General features: G+C 40.7%; 1 protein-coding gene and 1 non-coding gene across 16 annotated transcripts in view; both read right to left on the bottom strand.

Moving 5' to 3' along the window:
- Nucleotides 1–18,926, bottom strand: part of CNOT1 (CCR4-NOT transcription complex subunit 1) — a 59,910-nt gene that overhangs the window by 28,578 nt on the left and 12,406 nt on the right. For 9 of the 15 annotated variants that reach the window (XM_074881944.1, XM_074881939.1, XM_074881943.1 and 6 more), the window contains exons 7-19: nucleotides 18,402–18,605; nucleotides 16,843–17,011; nucleotides 14,657–14,783; nucleotides 14,256–14,366; nucleotides 12,893–13,063; nucleotides 12,212–12,339; nucleotides 10,968–11,208; nucleotides 9,313–9,432; nucleotides 8,121–8,243; nucleotides 7,739–7,890; nucleotides 2,997–3,147; nucleotides 1,443–1,644; nucleotides 872–1,018 (exon numbers count right to left, since the gene is read on the bottom strand). In XM_074881944.1, the coding sequence (XP_074738045.1) occupies nucleotides 872–1,018; nucleotides 1,443–1,644; nucleotides 2,997–3,147; nucleotides 7,739–7,890; nucleotides 8,121–8,243; nucleotides 9,313–9,432; nucleotides 10,968–11,208; nucleotides 12,212–12,339; nucleotides 12,893–13,063; nucleotides 14,256–14,366; nucleotides 14,657–14,783; nucleotides 16,843–17,011; nucleotides 18,402–18,605 (2,046 nt within the window). The remainder of the gene's footprint in view (nucleotides 1–871; nucleotides 1,019–1,442; nucleotides 1,645–2,996; nucleotides 3,148–7,738; nucleotides 7,891–8,120; nucleotides 8,244–9,312; nucleotides 9,433–10,967; nucleotides 11,209–12,211; nucleotides 12,340–12,892; nucleotides 13,064–14,255; nucleotides 14,367–14,656; nucleotides 14,784–16,842; nucleotides 17,012–18,401; nucleotides 18,606–18,926) is intronic. The other 6 variants (XM_074881950.1, XM_074881942.1, XM_074881945.1 and 3 more) reach the window with 3 other exon arrangements.
- LOC141949040 (small nucleolar RNA SNORA50) lies at nucleotides 2,536–2,671 on the bottom strand. Its single transcript, XR_012630638.1, has one exon. It is a non-coding gene; the product is annotated as a small nucleolar RNA SNORA50 (small nucleolar RNA).

Raw genomic sequence — 18,926 nt, forward strand, 5'->3', positions numbered from 1 at the left:
CTAACCTCAACTGACATCTAAACTAAATGAGTGCAAAACAGACTAGAATAAAGCATGCTACACAACACTAACATGCAGACAAGCTTTCACACAAACTTTCAGGCCAGCCAGTGAGCTTCAAGCAAGTTTATACTGAATGTTCAAGCCCAAAAATATAAACCAGTGGTCACTACAGCCACCTCCACTGTACATCTGTAGAGACTGGCAACTTTGCTTTTATGGAGGAGCTATCAAAGGAGACATATCTAAAAACAGTAACGTGGAAAGTTTAGCATATGGCTGTGCTTCCTAAAGGCAACATTTCTTAAACATTTCTTTGTGAGAATACTTCAGAGGCATAAACGAGTTAAGGATAATGGTTCAGTGTTAGGAACCAAATTATTCCTTCCAAAAACCACCTTCCCCACCAACTTGTTAGTCTTATTTGTATCCAATGTTGCAGTCTAATTTACTGCTTCACCTGTCAAGTTCTCTGCTGCAACAGGACCTTACCCAGGTAGCTTTGTTTAACCTTGTTACAAACAAAACAAAACCCACCCTCTTAGATGCATACAATTCTCTACAAAGAGCAGGACAACATTTTTGTTCAAAACACAGCACGAAAAAAAAGAACACAAACACACTGTTCATGGAAATCTGTAACATGTTATATTTTTATGCTAACAGGTTTTTTTTTAATCCACCCCTCCCCAGCCACCGGGCAAGCTTTTAGGACAGAAATTTAGGAGCACCTTCTCCAGACTAATAGCATAATACAAGAGCCATGTTTCTAACATTTACCACCTACAGATCCAAGCCTCCCCTGAAAGAAATGCAGATTAACTGCAGACCACAGTCACACTTCACAGCCACAGACAACACTACCACTTACAAGGTTTCATCTTACTCTGCTGGAATGTAGGCTGGTTCAGTCCAGATGTGCTCAGCTTCCTTTGCACGAATGGGTCATTGTTCACCGCAGGAAGGCCCAGGGCTCCAGTTCCTATGCCAGTCAGACTACCCGTAGTAAGACCACCTACTGAAAAGCAAACCTGTAGTAAGACCACCTACTACTGAAAAGCAAACAACCGGTCATCTCCGTTGCACCCTTCACAGTATGCACCTACTCCCAGCACCTGTCATTTCCAAGAACTCGGAGCTATGGAGCCTGATAACTGTCTAATATCAAGCAGTTTTATCTCAAGCAACTCTTTACCTCTGTCCCAACTTACAATAACGCTGCTAAAATCTGTCAAAACACTCACCCTCTTGACTCAAACTTTTTACCTACTGCAGTTGCAACATTCTGAAGTGATGTTTCAGCAATGACCTAGGAGCAAGGAGTGTGTAATTCCCTCCCACACGACACACAGCTGTTTGTTCAGTATATCTGACCAGGGCAATGACAGTGCCTTAGCTCTGTTATGTCAAAAATACAAACCCCTCCACCCAGATAGCAGTACCTGGAAGCTGTGAAGAGAGTCCTCCGATGCCACTGAAACCTGTTGTCTGGTTCTGGGTGGAAAGAGGGGGGAATGCTTTTGCTGGTGACTGAGGAGTACTGAATGCAGAGCCCAAGTTTGGAGGGAAGCCTTGCATGCTCTGGGTGTGAGGAGCAGCTGAGCCACCTAAACTAAGAGATGCCATTCCTGCAAGCGAGTCAATCTGAATGAAGAAAGGAAGATTATACACAGATATCGATAAATTGCAATCAAGTTGATTTTTGGCAGGTTTGACAGCTACATATCATAACATTCCCGAGAAGAGCTTTTCTGCACGGTTACTTTAAATTCTGAAGTCATCCAGATAACCCCAAAAGATTAGTTTGTCTACAGAATGCAATTTCACTTTCTCCTACAATCCCATAAAATCTTGTTCTATCAGAGGTTTTACAGAAAGGTGGGTTGTTCCATAGTCTCTAGTTAAGTGTAATGCAACAGTAAATGCTTATAAGCAGCAGCACATAGATTTTTATACTGGCTTATGCTCTGCAGTTTGCAACTCACATCTCACCTCAAGGCTCACAAAGGCTATTCCACATCAAGCTTACAGAGTATTTTTGACTGTCTGAAGGATCCCATTCTGCCCACTTTTCACAGCTAAATACCTGAATGCAGTCTTCAACAAAAAGCACTAAGACCTGGGTGATGAGGAGGAGGGAAGGCACAGTAACAGCTGACAAAGCAATAAGTTAAGAGCTCCTGACTAGGAACAGCAGAAAACTGTTATCTACCCAAGAGACAGCACAACTGCCGACTAACATCTGCTGCTCTGTTTGTTCACATCAGTTATTTGCAGCAGGTTGCCAAGATATTTGGTACATCTGATGAGCAACTTCAATAAAGCAACAATTTACAAGGAAACTGCTCTCTGTATTTAGTTTACATAATCTACTGATGCTTCAGACATTCTTAAATGCTGAATTGCCACTATTTCATGCGAAAAACTTGTCACCACTTTAAAATCTGCCATTGAATGTAATTGCTAGAAGCAAAACCTGTCTGTAATGTGTTGCTCCCAGAGGAGGAAGGGATGATGAGTGGCAGGGAGTAACTTAAATGTACCTTGTTTTTAAAAGAGCAGTTCAGTTGAGAGCTGAAGAGCCCCAGTTATAACAAGTCCTTATGCTCTAGCACTGTTGCTTGGCCCGTGAAGCTACAAACAAGACACATCAGGTTCAAAGGCAGTGCTTAATTCTCAAGAGTCTTAGTAAATTTTAGCACTTTAAAAGAAACCCTCAGTTACTTTAAATAAACCAAATCTCTATCCCTCTTCAGTGCTCCCATCCTGCTATACTTCCGTTACTTCTTACAGACATTTGTGAAGTGAAAAACAGTTCTGAACTACAACCCTCAGGCATTATTCTGTAGTTACAACCAAATTATCTAGACATGCAAGCATAAAACTAAGGGAGCCAGATGACGTTTTACTTAGTCCTGCTGAAAGAGCTCATAGTGCAGCAGAACTAATGTTAAATCAACACCACCTTCTAAGAACGCAGCACGACGTTTGTCTACCTGTACAGGAGAGATGGCATCCAAGCTGCTAGCACTGGGCGGGCGTCCTTTCGGCATGACTCCAGGTGGAGGCTGTCTAGCCTTGTTCATGACATTACTGCAGTTAGCTACCATGGTGAGGATCGTCTCTGACAGCTCCTGAGAAACACTCCTAGAACGGAGAAGTAGGATAGTGAGCCATGTAACAGTCATGAAATTAAGGCCCCTAACTTATTTGTCTTTCCTACAGAAATGGGGCCACATTTCACAAATAGAAGTTGCAAAGCAACTCCAGCAGAAGCTACATTTTGTTATTTGCAAAACTTGCATTATAGAGCATGTCCCAAGAGAAATGGCTATACTTAAATAGAAAATTTTCAATTGTAGTTCTGAAAGTTAACCTCCCATAGAATATTTGTTTTCAGTAATTCAAATACTGCTTTACAGTTACCCCACCAAGTAACAACTTACAGAAAGCTGGGATATGTACCCACATGGCTCCAACAGTCTGTGGAAGAGCAGACTATCTACAACAGTCTTTGTCTGTTGTTGTCCACGTTATGGACTATATACAGCTCAGCCTCAGGAATTAAAACACACAATAACCGATGCTGTGGTCCCTTGTTCAAATGCACTTCTCAAGGCTCCTTCCTGTCCCCAGACTTAACCATTCATGATTATTCCCGTTCTGAATCTCGTAACACACAAGGTGTCTCCAAAAGAGGAGGTAAAACATGATTAAAGCTTGGGCTACACATTTGGAAGACAAAAAAGGTTGAGAGGTAAGTACCACCATACAACCACCTGCTTCATTAAAATTCATCTGTCTATAAACTGAAAGACATGCTTCATGCACCAACATTAAACCAAAACAGAAACAGGAAGCCTAACTATTCAAGGAAATTATAATCAAAAACCAACAGAAAAACTCAAACTTAGGCATGAAGGCACTGCACAAGCGAGAGCAGTCAGTACTTCTTTCCAAAGTATTCCACGTCTGACTGCCAGGTTCCCAAACTGAAAGGAAAGCCAGCTCTGCTGCTGACATACCTAGCCACAAACATACTAACACAACACTAACATTTTCCTTTTGGAAAATACAGCCAATTATTTACAGCTTTCCTGAACTTTAGTTCTACCATTTTGGTGGGGACAGCTGAAGCAGCAGAGTCCTTCCTGTAATGGTGCAACTATACCAACAGAGCTTTACTGCTTTGTTAACTTTGGAGATTCCTCATTTTAACTCAATTTTCACAAGCTTTTACTGCACAGCTGTTGGGACGAGGGGGAAAAGAAAGAGGAACCATCCTGATGATTAAGGCAGGAAAACAAAGCGCAGATCAGTCTCCAGCTTTGGCAAGTATCCCATTACAGGCTACACAGAGTTAAGGGCCTCCAGTTGCTCTCCAAAGCCAGCAATCCGCTATGTAGTGTGGGTAGAAGCTCACCCAAGACCGACCGGGGAATCTGGGGAGATATCATGGGTCAGCGGATTTCCATATTGGGCAACAAACATTTGATCAACCAAGCCGATTATTCCTTTAAACGCTTTAACATCCTCTCAAGGCCTAGTGTCAAAGACTTTAAAAACAAGGGGCTTGGGAGGTTCGTATCAAAAAGTGATCAGAAACCTACCTTCAAAAAAGCCCAAAGGGATTTCTGTTTTGAGAAAGTGCAACCAGACCTGAAGACAGAGCTCTGAGCATGGCACACAGTAGATTCAGTATCTACAATATGTATTTGTCTACACCCCAATGCCACAGTTTCAGACATCTCAACATTTAAAAGCATGTATGACCAACTAACAGGCAGCACGCTTTGCTTTCTGATGCGGGAGGCATTCCAAGATCCCACAGCACTGCAAGGGAATGGGACGGGGAACTGAAGAGCCAAGTTCACACATGGTTACTGCCCTCAATCTTTTGCCCTCTGCTTTTTTTGTAGCAGATAAATTTGCAGTCTTCATGCTTAAATACTATAGCACGCTTTAGTAAAATAAATTCCAATCTATATTGGCTGCCTAATAAGGCAGCCCATAATAAAGACAAAGACAGGCTTACAATCCTAGAGTTTGATACTTATGGTGACCAGTTAGGTCATTTGTGCTTTGGAATGAACCACTAACATTATGTCTTGCCATCTAGACAGATTGAAGGTTAACTTTATCATGTCAAAAGGCACACTGGCGTATCAAGATGCAACCATCACAGTATTTTACAGAGCACAAAACTGCAAGTTTTCACCAAAAACACCCCTGCATTTGAGGCAAATGATATGGAGAGGTAAGTAGGTGGGCATGATTTGATAACTAGACCTTAAAGAAAGTGTTCCTATTTTCAAGTTCTATGTAAAAACGTATTCAGGCATCTAACCTTATCAGTGCCATTCCCAGAAGAGAACTAGGGGTAAACTGCAGGAAGGAGAGCTTTGAAACACAAATAAGGAGGAGAGCCAGGGACCACAGTCAGCCAGCTCTAGAGGAACAAAACTGTCAGCTTAAGGGAAGCTCCAGCTTGCTGGAATAACAAGTTCACATCTCTTATTGGTTCATTGGGTTGTTGTTTTTTTTGGGGTTCCCCCCCCCATTTTTACAAAGCAAGGAAAGGCCTTTTCATTCCCCTAGGCACAGGTAGCCAGTAGCATCTTCCCTCCTTGAGGCAGGGACTGAGAAGGAATGACCACTCCCCATGCTGACACACTTGGACTCTGCTGGACGCAGCTGCATGGAGGAGGCACTGCTGCCCCTCTCAACTCACTGCAGCTCCTTGAGAGGGGGACTTCTAAGCAGTTTGTTACCAAATCACATGCTTGGTCAGCCTGTGGTGCCTGCAGCCACCCTGACTTCATTTTAAAAACACTCAGTAATAAAAGGACCACTCAGTTCCTTTTGAAGCCATGATGCCACAATTGCAGTGCTCACTAGTGATAAACAAGTTGCACCAAAAATAAAGAGTCTCAGAACACGCAGAGTCCTGGGGGCTAAGAAAAGTGTCTCCCTGGACACAAAACAGGACACAAAATAACTACAGCCTAACTAAAGAGCAGACTCCTAAATTAGGAGGGAGCAGACTTCAGCTAAAGTGGAACTACCCTCTCAGACAAATTTAATATTTACTGCGATTTTAATCTTCTAGTCTTCACAAAGCCTGCTTCTATTTGTGACAAACCTAAGCTAATCAAAGCAATTGCTTCATGAAAGAAATCCAAGCATTTTCTTTTTAAAGCTCAAAGAGAATACCTAATGGAAAATGACTGCAAGTAGGTCACATTCTTGCATGAAAGGGAATACAAGTATCTATAAAAAGAAACCAAAAGCTGAGAGAATTGTGCCAGTAGAGAACTAGTGGCTTTTGGAATTAATTGAATAAATAAAACTTAGTAACACATTAAGATTCAGAACACAGTGACATTAGATGCAAGTCCAGCCTACAGCTAGCTATTAAACCTCTAAAATCTGGACATGGTAGCATGCAAAATAATGAAAGCTAATTTGTGAACTATAGTCTCAGAGGATGCACTTTTGAGTTGAAAAATAACAGCCATCTTTTCAGTCCAAGAGGTGCGCTAGATCATTGTATTTCAGAAACAGTATTTCAACAGCATTTTGAAGTTTAATTGCACAGGTCCCAGGAGAATCTTTTCCTAAAATCTTATAGGTACCTCAAATTCCCTTCCAGTTCAAATACCCACTGTGACAATTCTGTGTTGATACTCATTTCCTAGCATCTACATGAGAGCTATGAATCATCCTGGGTACCTTTAAAGAATCAACTTTAAAGGTATCCAGGTGACTTTCAGGACAACACTGGCTAAGCCAAAGGACACATAAGCCTTAGATCAGGTAACACACACTTGGACATGCCAGCCTCTTTTGGTGTCAAAATCTGACACCAAAACTAGCGCCATCTCCCGCTTTCAGTCTCTCTGGCTCGTATGTCACACTACGCTATGCCTAGTTATCTATGAGATACTGCTGCAGTTAAAATACCATCTCGATCTGACAGCATTAAGAAGTGACACCACAAATATTTTACTATATTCAGTCATTTTTACTAAACGTGAATACACTACTTAAAAGCTGATTTGTCCCATTTCCATTAGCCTTTCTGGAGTCTACCCTCCCCTCTAGCAGGTAAAACATCTCTCTAGGACCCACATTTTTTTTCTTCTGGACTTTTAGCTAAACAATCTGATCTTCATGAGATCTTGGAATACTTTCCATCCTTTGACTACTCCGAGACTGTCTCAAATGAAGACAGCACAAGTTACATGCCTAGTTTCAGTCTCAATGACATTACAATTACCACTTTTCTCCTACCCATAACTGCATTAGCCCTTTCTGCTAGGGCAGTAACCACACAAAGGCATTTGCTTAATGCAGTAACAAAATCCTTAATACAGTCACTGTTTTCCAAGATGCTGTCCCATTCTGTAGCTATGGCCTGTATTCCTTTTTGTCCCAGTTATAGCCCTGTATCTAGTCTTTAACAACCCAGGATCTGACTAACCAGCCATCCCCCAGTTACCAAGACCACCTCATCTGTTTGATTATAAAGACAAGAACACTCTTTCAAGCTCTTGTGACCTAACCTACAACAGAAGTTTCAGTGCAAAAATACACATACTCCTGGATCTATCCCTGCAAGCTTATATACTCTCATTAACCCCATTCTCCATGTGAAATTCCAAACCAGCTGTGACCACGTGCCAGCAAACGAGTTGCAAACAGATTACACATTCAGTGTAAGCAGTATAATCCTTACCCAGCACAAGCTTGCAGACATGCCAACATAGTCGCCAAGGTTTCTGGAGGAAGCTGAGCACTTTTGGGCTGATCTTTTTCTGGAGCAAGGCCACCCAGGATAGATGGACATCTTCTCTTTAAGAAAGTCATACAGGCCTGGATGAAGGGCTCCTGAGGAAAAAATGTTATCTTAATCTCTCAAACTGCATCCAAGCCACTATTTCAAACTTGGCAATTGCACCGTGGAAAGAATTGCACTAAGCTATTATAGTTCAGTGAAAACGTTGAACTATCAGACCATGGACACTTTCCACAACTTTAAAGCTACTGATAAAATTGTTAAAGTGACTTAAGTTAGTCACTGATAGAGTGCAGAAATAAAAAGAAAAATCCTGCTTTACCCCATGCTCCCGAATTTTATCTGTGAGCCATTTGTCAAGTTTGAGGTATTCCCGTCGAGAGGCAAGTGCAGCAAGGTCAATAACAAAGGCAAATGGAGTACCATTTAGCAGCATTGACAAGGCCTAAAGAAAAAAAATCAGAAGACTACTAGTGAAGACACAAGGATACCCTTTCTCCTTTCTTTTCTAATCCCCATATACTTTTCAGTAAAGAAATCTTTCTATCACATGCTGCTATGCTTTCTTTGTCAACAAAAAGATTGGTACTATCAGCTTCACTCACAGCTTGCTCGTGAGACAAATAAGCAAGAGCTCTCCTTTGAAATCATGACCCTACCTTCTTTGAAGCGACCTTGTGCTGACAGTTTTAAATTCCTCTATATGAAAATCCACCAGCAAGTGGCTGAGAGCTATCGAGTTGATATTGCAGCAAAATTAATCAGAAGAGCCTACAATCTCCCTGCAAACAGACCTCAATCCCTTCAGAGCCACTTTGAATGTATCTGCTCAGAGTGTTCATCTTTGAACACAGTAACTGCTACAACAAAACTGATTTCAAGCAGCAGTTGGTGCTCTTGCGCTTTGAGACACCCAATTATTTTGCACCTAACTTTATGAAGCAATGAAGGCCTCAAAGAAATCAGTCACAACTTCCAGTCTCTTTCATGAATGCGTAAACAACTGAGAAGTAGTACTATTCTTAAGAAATCCCTGTTCCATTAAGGTTAGCAGTGGCACCTTCACACAAATACCTGAAGGGTATTTTCTACATTCCCATTTCAATGGTATTCAAGGTTAACACACTCAAAGCTCTTCCTGGATTTACAGTACATTCACATAGCAAGCAGTTCTATTATACTGCTTCCCAAGCTACTTGTCAGCTAAGCCATGATAACCAACTCTACTGCAAACAAGTAAAACACCTTGGGTTTACAACTGGACAGGCTAGAAAGCATCTGTAGTCAGATACCACAACTCAGCTGAAAAGTACTTAAAAGTCACATGAACATAGGCTGGGGTGTTTTGTTTTTTTTAAGATGAGGTACAGCAGCAACAACTGAATTCAGACATGCTTAAACAAAGTAATCCTTACTAAATTAGTCACATCTAAGTTAAGCTTAGCCTTTAAAAGATGAACAAGTCCGCATAAGACACCAGACAGAAAATAATGGCAGTGTTTTGCAAAACTCACCTTCAAGTCTTGCGCCACATCAAGAATACGTGACAATTTTGCCTGGTCATACTGTTCCCCTCTCATGTACCATTCTGCCATTGCATGCATGATAAGCTGACGAATCGAAGGAGACTGACCCTAAGGAGAATTAAATTAGGATTGTACTTCATGCCTCTAGGAAAAGGAGCAACTGTGTGAACGTTAAGTAGCATATTTTACCTCTAAACCTTAACAAGCAAACATATTTACCCCTCAGCTTCAGAACTGAGCTTCAGAGTTGGGCTCTTTTTGTGCAATAATAAACCATCCAGGAGCTACAACTAAAGGATGTAGAATGACTACGAATGGTAACCATGTACATTTCCATCTTTCCTACTATTGTACAGGTCTAATTCCTCTCAATTGTGGAGAAATTGCTTTTGGAATACGCAAATCGTTTACAAAATGTTATGCTGGACAATGTCCTGCAGGGAGAATTGCAATGTCACACCTTAACATGGAAAACACAGTATCTAGCTCTTTGCTGACCCAGGGGCAATTTTAAACTACAACACAACTAAGATTTTGATGGAAGCACGGGTTTTGCTTAAAGGTTCCCTCCATCTGGAGAAGTGAAACATCCTCAAGTTGTGGAATGGCACCACATCACATGGCAGCCATCATTTTACATTTTATTCTGAGCCTACCCTTTGGAAAAATTGTGTATGCTGTCAGTTCAAGACCTTAGGCAAAAAGCACATCACTTCTATCCTACTCACCCATTCTTCAATTTAAAGACTTTCATCAGGAAAAATAGAAAACATTCATAGCACTTCAGCTAGAAAATAGCCATAATTTTGCAGTGAATGTGGACCAAGACCTCAGAGGTCTCCACTTTACTTGAACAAGGCAAGATGTTTCCTAATGCAGATTCCCTCCTACCCCAGAGACTTCCTCTGCCTTAAGTTTCTTATTATGACACCTATTTGCTTAACTACCAGTGGTCAAAATGATGAAGGCCATACCAAATGGCAAATCCACAAAAGCCTACTTGTTTGCCCATTACAAGCATGGGGTTTGCATACATAGTTACCCTATCTCTACATGGAAGCTCTCCTTGAAAAAAGTCAGCAGCCAGTCCTAAGTTTTCAGAAAACACCCCGGACTCTTAAGACTTATGGTGTAAGTAGTTTCTTTATACCCAGACTAGCCTCCATCTTTTAGCAAGTACAATGGAGATTATTTTGATTTAAACCTCCTCACCTCTTACTGCTTCAAGTTTCTACACTTCAAGTGTGTGAGGTTGAGAGTTTGAGGGGGTTGATGCTGTTGTGAGGTTTTTGGTGTTATTTCGTTCTGGTTTTTAAAAATCAAACTTTGGTTAAAACTGAAAGGTTAAAAAAAGTCAAACTTAACTTTGGTGTCTCTACTTTTCCAGGAATATTTTCTCAGTGAACATCATTTCTTTGTTCTGAATATATTTCCCCCAAGAAAATCAAATCACAATGGTTCGCTCCAAGACGGGGAGGAGACAACTCGTATCACTTTGCATAAACTACTGATAATTTACCCCTTGGGTTTTAAATTACCCAGTTCATAAACCAATACAAGCATCGTTGTTCTAACTGTTCAACCCATTTAAGCAGTTTTCAGTTACATGAACAAATTACAGACACTCCAGGAAAAATACTTACCTGTCCATGCCATGCATAGTGCAAAATGATAGCAGAGTTGGGATGGTTGCCAAGAAAAATTGGCATGAGTGTGGAGATGAGCTCATGGCGCAAGGTATGCCAGGACGTGTTGATCTGCAATAAGGCCAATACCAACATATCTGGGCAATGCTTGATAGGAAAACTGAAGAGCTGCTTAACCTGCTCATACTGTCCCACTTCTGCCAACCGTAACAGAGATTCAATCAAATCCAGGCTCTTCCTAACAAAAGAAAACAGACAGACAAGACAACCCCCAGGCAAAAGTTACGGAGTAGCTTACAGGATCTTGGATTCAAGCATTTTGTAGCAACAACTGTAAGATGATATAAAGCAATGCCCACTGCAAACAACTTGCTACTGCAGCTCTAATCACAAACAATTAAGTCTATAAGACTATCCTTCACGAAAAATATCTTTTTTTTTTTTTTACAAGCCAATTTGAAAGCTTAAGAGCTTCTGATTCTGTTGGGGAAGAGGAAGAATTGAAAGCTGATGTTGAAAAAATTCAGCCTGAGGTGGGTCACTTGAATAATTTAGCTTGCAACATACTTCCAGAAATGGGATACACTTTTTTAAACACCTCCGAGTCCCCACCTGTGAAACCTAGTGAAGATATTCAACTTGTTTTGTCTGCTTTACAGACAAATAATCATTGCCACCTTGCTCAATTTACCCCAATTCCCCACCCTCCAATTCCCTATTTTGGGCCATACAACGGAAATAGAAGCAAATATCTTCACTGAAATCAGCTACACAGCTATATCAAAAGAAGGGATGTAAAAGTCAGCTCAAAGTCACACTAGTCAGCTTTATGCAATAACTCAGCAATAGCTTTATAAATTTACTATTTAAATCCCAGGACTTCTTTCATACAAGTAGCACAAGTTTCTCTAATGCCTTCCTGGGAAAGAGAGATTTAAATTCATACCTCCTCTATTCCCTCCTCTCAGCTCACAGTATCTGTCAAAATACATCAGCAGAAATTCTCTAGACAACCAGAAGACTCCAAGAAAAGCAAGAACTGACAGTACATTTTCAGATGTTATGGAAGTACACAGGGAGTTCTGAACATATAATAACTTTCACCAACCAAACATGCTGATCTGTTGGGATGTACAGACGACTGCAAATAAACCTGGCTGCACGAAAATAAAGCCACATTTGACCAGACAGGTAACCTTACTCTAACTCTAGGTATGAAAAACAGTTGAGAGCAGGTTTACCATGTAGCAATTTCTCGATTGTCATCCTCTGGTGGTGCTTTCAGGATGTCTGTGGCAACAGTATGACAAGGGTAGTCAGCAAAACAGAAGATGTCAGGGTTTATGAGGGAATGTTGAATGAAGGAGAGCTGCAATAAAAGACATCAAAAATAGTTTAGCTATTCAGAATTTCAGGTTCCTTCCACTCTATCAACTACCACATTTCTGAGAATGATGCAAATCAACAAAGCAGTAGAGATGAGCCAAGATTTACTATCAGTTTATTTTATATAGACTGAACCTCACAATTCTCCCAGGATTTCTGAAAGTTAGATACAGGTGTGCTGAGTGAGGGCACTTGTTTGCACAAAGCTGTAGCCTTTCTGTGTAACCAGGTAAAAACCTTGGAGCAGCCATGCAGCAATGGTTCTACACTCAGCTGCATTATGCATCAGAACTCTGCTAGAACCAAAGGGGTTGTCATACATGTACAGCAAGTGACCATCTTCTCCCAAACAATGCAGACACTGTTCAAGTAACAGACTGTACTTCAGTAACATACCTGAGGCCTATGCCTTACAGGCCTAGTTCTTAAGTGTGGCTTGTCTAAAAATTCACATTACCAATCCACATTTGCCATTCAAGAAATTCAGGAACTTCCCAAGTGTTGTACAGATACAGCAGAAACGTTGGTAACCCTACCTGGCCCTCTGCATGCTTCCAAGGTCTGTATATGGCATTAACTGGAAAAACTTCCATGCCCAGCCCTCTCTGGATGCCAAACACTACAATATGCAGGCCCTTGCTGTCACGAATCTGAAATCCCGGATGGTCCAATTCATAGGTTACTACTTTGAAGTCCAGACTAGGATTCTGCAACCAGAAAAAAAAAAAACAGTAGTCAGCCTTGAACGTCACAACCTTCAGTACTGTCTTGTAAGAACCCTCTTCATCAGTATTTTATCCAGCTTAACATCCACCCGACTTCTAGTTGAAAGCAAAGTTTTTGTTTTAAAAAGAACAGGAAATAATATAGTTGTGAGAACTTGATGCAAGTTAATGTTTGAAACTAGCACATGAGACTGCACTTCCCCCAGCACTACAGGCAGTAGCTGTCTATCCCTCCAAACATTAACAAGTCTTAAAAAACCCCAAAAAAACCCAAATCAAACCCAAACACATAGATCCTTTCCTAACATGCTAACTCATTCCTTTTGTAGACTTCCACATGCCCTCCAATTAAAGGCAGAAGGGTCTAACATGCTGGCAAGCAGAACTTGCTTTTCCTTTTGAAGAATGTACACTGCAAGTACTTGGAGAGCACCTATTAGATTTTCAGCAACAGGGTGAAACCATAAGGATGAAGGAGCTTGGAGAGAAGTATGGCCATTGTGGAACACAGACAGCTCATTTCAGAGATAGGAGAGCACCAAAGACAAAGCTAGTTGTATGTTCCAAGGTTTATAAAAACAAAACTAACTCCTGCATAGATTAGAGGGAACATACAGGAAAAAAAAAATTACACAGTGTAAGGCAGGCAAAGGAAATGGTACTCATGTTTCACTGAATTAACTACAAAAATTGCTGCTTATAAAGTGGTGGAAAAACTTTCCTATTTCTGAAGCATCATCATATGTAAAAAAACATTTAGTTTCAAAATGAGTAGCTACAAAAATATTTTCTGTCATTTTCATCATTAATGCCTACAGTGAGAAGCTTTTCAAAACAAGGTGCCTAACGAACAAAAGTTTCCACTGTCAGAAATAAGTTCAAACACAAAAACCCTCAGAGAACACATACTGGAGTACGTGGGAGCAGTTTGGAATAAATGTCAAGTTGCACACAAGTCAGCCATTCAGGCAGCTTTTATTTCCCACAATTCCTCAAAATATTCTTGTTCATGAGGAAAACCAACACCAATCATTTAAGTACAGCAGGACAATTACATTAATGAGGTTCAAAGCCACTCAGGCTGCTAGGAGCCTAAAAAGCTTTATATTCACACTGAGACATGCCCTTCTTTCAGATATTCTGCATAAAAGACCAAGATGCTGACAAAACTTACCAGCTCTTTAAGAACATCAATTAAGACCTCCACATTCCAGGTATGGGCTTGTGCTCCATCGCTTTTATCCTTCCCATCACTCCAAATCCCACTGCCAGGAGCCGAAATAGACTGCAAGTTAAATACACTCAGTCAAATACTAGTCAAAAATAAAGCAGTCTCAAAAGCCACTAGCTACAGAACTCCCTGCACTATGAAGGCAGGCAGAAATTCAGACCAGTAACAACACCAGTTGCACACTTCTGAGAATCTTTCATTCAAGAATGTATTATAGACATTTACAGCAAAACAGAAGTGTTGAATAATAAAAGCAATTATTAAATTACTACAGGCTAGCATTTTAACTCCTCATTTTCTGTCGATTAAAATACATAAAATCCCCAACCCACTAGGCCACTCACTTGTAATGGAATACCATCCGTCAGCCCCGAATGAGTTCGAGCCATCATCCCCAAAACCCTGGCAACCTGGGCAGCCGTGACTTCCCGAACACCAAACTGCATGATTATGTTGCGACATTCTTCGACACTAAGATGCAACAAAACAGAGATCTTAATACGAAAGCAAGTTTTACTGTGGCACAACGTAAGACAGACCAAAACAAGAGCTGTGAATACAGTTGGGACAGCACACAGGTTGTTGGCAGAAGCTAACTGCAAGCTGTAAAGTACGACCACTCACTCAACTTCAGTTATGTTAATCCAATGATCCAATGTAACAAATTCCAGGACAAGCAAGAAGAGAAATTCAGTAGAAAGTCCATGCAATTATTTCCACAAAACATACTGTGCCATGTATTCAGTTCAAAGCTAGGTCTACTTCAGTGACAGTGAGAGATGTTTCACAGGCTGTGCTCTGTCAAAAGTAAAAGCACCAGGTAGGTTTAGCACTGTTTTCTGTTGAAAGCGCTTCCACATATTGACCTGTGATACAGAGCTTCAAAGACTGAAGTTTTCTGCTTGCTAAAAGTGAAACAAAGGCTTTGAAAATGCACGTTTCAAAACGATGACGTGCGCTGTTCAGAAGGTAAGCTGTGAAAGCAGACCTTATAGCCTGATGCAAGCCATGGCATCTCTCAGAGGTCGCTAGGAAAAACTTTCAGGAGCCAAAAGAGCAAAGAATGAGCTGATGTTTAAGTTTCAATTTCAGAACTGATGGTCTTTTTGCAATTTTTGTTTCACATTGTGAACACTTCATAATTAGGCCAACAAGATTTGTAGAGCATCAGTACAGACATACACAATGTTCTATTAACAAGCACGTGTTAATCAAGGAAAATAATTTTCAGTATCTTCCAACACATTTATATTGTTTCCTTACTTCAATGTTTAAACAGAAACTTATGTTAATATCTTTGAGACTTGATCACATCCCCAAAGTAGCCAATAGTCTTTCTTTTAAAATACAGAATCATTTACTTCACTCATGCTTCTTAATGAATATTCCTTTAAAAAAAACACATTAGGTTCATACTGAGGCGTAAAACTAAAGTGCCCTATAAAACCAGCCACATACTTGCAGGCTCCTGTTATCACTACTAGTATTAGAGCACTAGCCTAAACCCTTAAAAGCTGCATTCAAAATCTGAGCTGGATTTGTGCAGATAACAGATATACAGCAGGAAGTAAACCTCTAATATATTCAAATTAACTCTTCAACCGACAGCTTCTGACTAAAGGCTAGCTTCTCCTTCCACTCTTCTAGTAACTATTCCAATTCACAGATGTATACAGACAAGTAGCCCATGTAATGCAGTACTTGTGCTAGGTGCTATAAGCCAAGACCTTCAGTCCCACTGACACCACTGTGGCAATCCCCCGCAGCTCTGTGGACGACAGCCCATCTCACATGGCTCCAGCAAGTCACGGTAACAGAGCTGCCCACCTAACGTTTCAGACTAGGGACAAAGAGCAAAGATTATGGAACACTACTGAAGATGTTGGTAATGCATGTCTTTGAATATACACACAAACCCAGGGCAAGTTTAAGACAGATGTACTTTTACCAAAATAAGCCTAAGCAGGCAAAGACTGATGCAGCTGTCAAGATACTCTAGCAATTCACTACCATAATTAGATTCTACAGCTACAAATCATCTCAATCATACCGTGTACCACACTGAGCAAAACCCAATACAAAGAGAAAGCTGCTGCTGCTGGTCAGCTCTCGAAGTGAGACTATTGCCTTCAGTTCCTCTGCAACCTATTTCAGGCAAACAGTGAGCTAACAGGAGTCTGTCAGAAGAGCAAAGTTCTTCCCAAAGATCTAGTAGGATTTATTTGGAATTTATGCCTACATCATCTTTTTAGTTTTACTTAAAGAAAAGGGTGATGGTCAAATTTCTATAAAACCTTCACAGGCAATATGAATACCTTTACCTAGCACTTCTTACCATGACAAAATTTTACATGATCTCAACAGACATGTTATACACATTAGAAGAAAGCAAAATATAAAACAGGAAAACAAATGACCTCATAATACTTAATGAGGTTTAGTTATTTTAGTAGTTTACCTTTTGCCTCAAGAAACAAGAAAGAAAACCACTGCCACCCAAGATGCTTGAAAATTACATTTTCTTACAAACCTTGCACAAAAGCCATAGCCAACTTCTTGCATGAAATCTGCCAGAGAACTCTCCATCATGGTTTTGGCTATCCCTCCAGAATCAGGCAGGATCCTGTCCATTAGAATGTCCCGTTTTTCAGGGTATAGAAGTGGTGCAAGCACCACAGGGCAACGTTCCTGGGGAAAATCTAAGGCAAGAGTAACAAGTGTCAAAAAAACCCAGAACACCAGTTGCATGTAAGTGACTATTCAAAATAACTGCTGTGCTAGAGTTTCCCTGCTGCTGCAGAAATCAAGAGGGCACTCATGCAGCATCCCTCCATCCCACCTCCCAGTTCTCTACTGGCACTTGGATATTCCCAGAGAACAAGAATGTAGAATAGACAAGGTTCATACAGGCTCACTGTAGCTGCCCCAAAGGGCTAGCAGCTGTGCTGGTGGTACATTTAGAGTTATATTGTCACTAACCGCAGTCACCCAAAAAAAGCACAGAGCAGGAAACAATAATAGCAGTACAGCAAATCCTCTTCTCCAACTCAGAAAGTATTAGGAAACAAATCATCTGCTATTGAGTCTAAGAAGTCCAGCAAATCTAAACCAGACACTTGAGCATGAAAATAGGAAATACTCCCTTCTTTCCAGGGAAGCAAAGTTTAAGAGACACACAGTAATGAGAGGATAAGATGTGTGGATGGGAGCTCTGCTCACAGTGGGAAGCAGCAAAGACACCTTATGGGTGGGTCTTCCTGAGACAGCACTGTCTTCAAGATAGTGCATAATGTCTCCATACCTTTCAGGGCCATTCAGAGAACAGATCCCAATTTCACAAAGCAAAATGAGGGGAATTACAGAAGCTAGGCTTCATTAAGTAAGTATGAACTAAGAAGTTATACTGAAACAAAAAGAACAAATATTTTGCTCTTGTATAAAGGGTGCCTTCCTCTAGGTTTGTGCAGAACCAAGAAGTTGGCAGAGTTAAACTCAGTTAGCTTCTCGAGTCCAAATCCTCCTTATTCTGATGGGTTTACAGCAAACACTGTTTTGGAACATCCCCTGCCATCACACAAGGACTATGGTAGCTTCCAGAAAGTGAACCAGTTTTATTCAAAAGCACTTCCCTCACTGTGCTAGCGTTTCCTCATAGATCTTCACCCAAGAGAAACAACCCAGTGCTTAAAAATCTACCTGTTTGAAATAGTAATGTATGTTCCTTATACTGTAAAAGGAGTTCAAGTTTTCAGCTACAGTGAGTTGCTTTACTTAAATTCACAAATACCATCCCACACAAGTAAGCAAACACAGACTTGATTATCCCCCACTTAATGCTTATTTATCACAAGTTTTCAAAAAACCCAAACATAAGACCACATTACTGCTCATGGAAAGAAAAACAGTACACTGTGACCCAATGTCAGAACAGTGGTATTTTTCTGTCAGTTTTAGAGTTATGAAAATTTACTGAGTTCTACATCACCAAGCTTCCCACCATTTCTGCAGCAGTCTGCACTGACAGTAATTTACAAAAATCCATTTCAAAGTTTGCATTTAGTCAGGCTTCCTGAACACCACCACACTTACCTCTACGTAATGTTTTGAGGAAAGCGTCAATCTGTTCCTGTCCTACCCCAAAGGCTCCCTTCTGCCCAAAAAGGAGATGGGAGAGGAGAAGGTGCAGGACCTCTATTGCAATATCTTGGAAGCCACCTTCTTGATTTCCACTGACGTCCGCGTCAATGTAAGAGCGCAAAAGATCCGGGAGTTTCTGTTTGATAAACTGAGCAGCTTTTGAAAACAAAAGAGGCTAGAGTCAAAATCTGACATTTCGTTTTAATACGAAGACTCTTCAGTAAGGTACCATTCCCTTAATCAGAGTTTGCTTACCACAAGCCACAACACTTCAGATTTAAATAGAAGTTTCACAATCCATACTGCAGAACTCAAATATTAATGGACAACTAAAAGGTAAGATATCACAGTATCTCAACTGGTTCGTTATCTAGCAAGTCATTCATGGGAGGGCCCTTCAACTTCATATAAGACAAGATGACCATGCTATCTACTGCCCCTCTCAAAACAGTGGCACCACTAATTACAAGGTCTTGC

The sequence above is a fragment of the Strix uralensis genome, chromosome 12 (assembly GCF_047716275.1).
Source record: "Strix uralensis isolate ZFMK-TIS-50842 chromosome 12, bStrUra1, whole genome shotgun sequence".
In the NCBI taxonomy this organism is placed as follows: Eukaryota; Metazoa; Chordata; class Aves; order Strigiformes; family Strigidae; genus Strix; species Strix uralensis.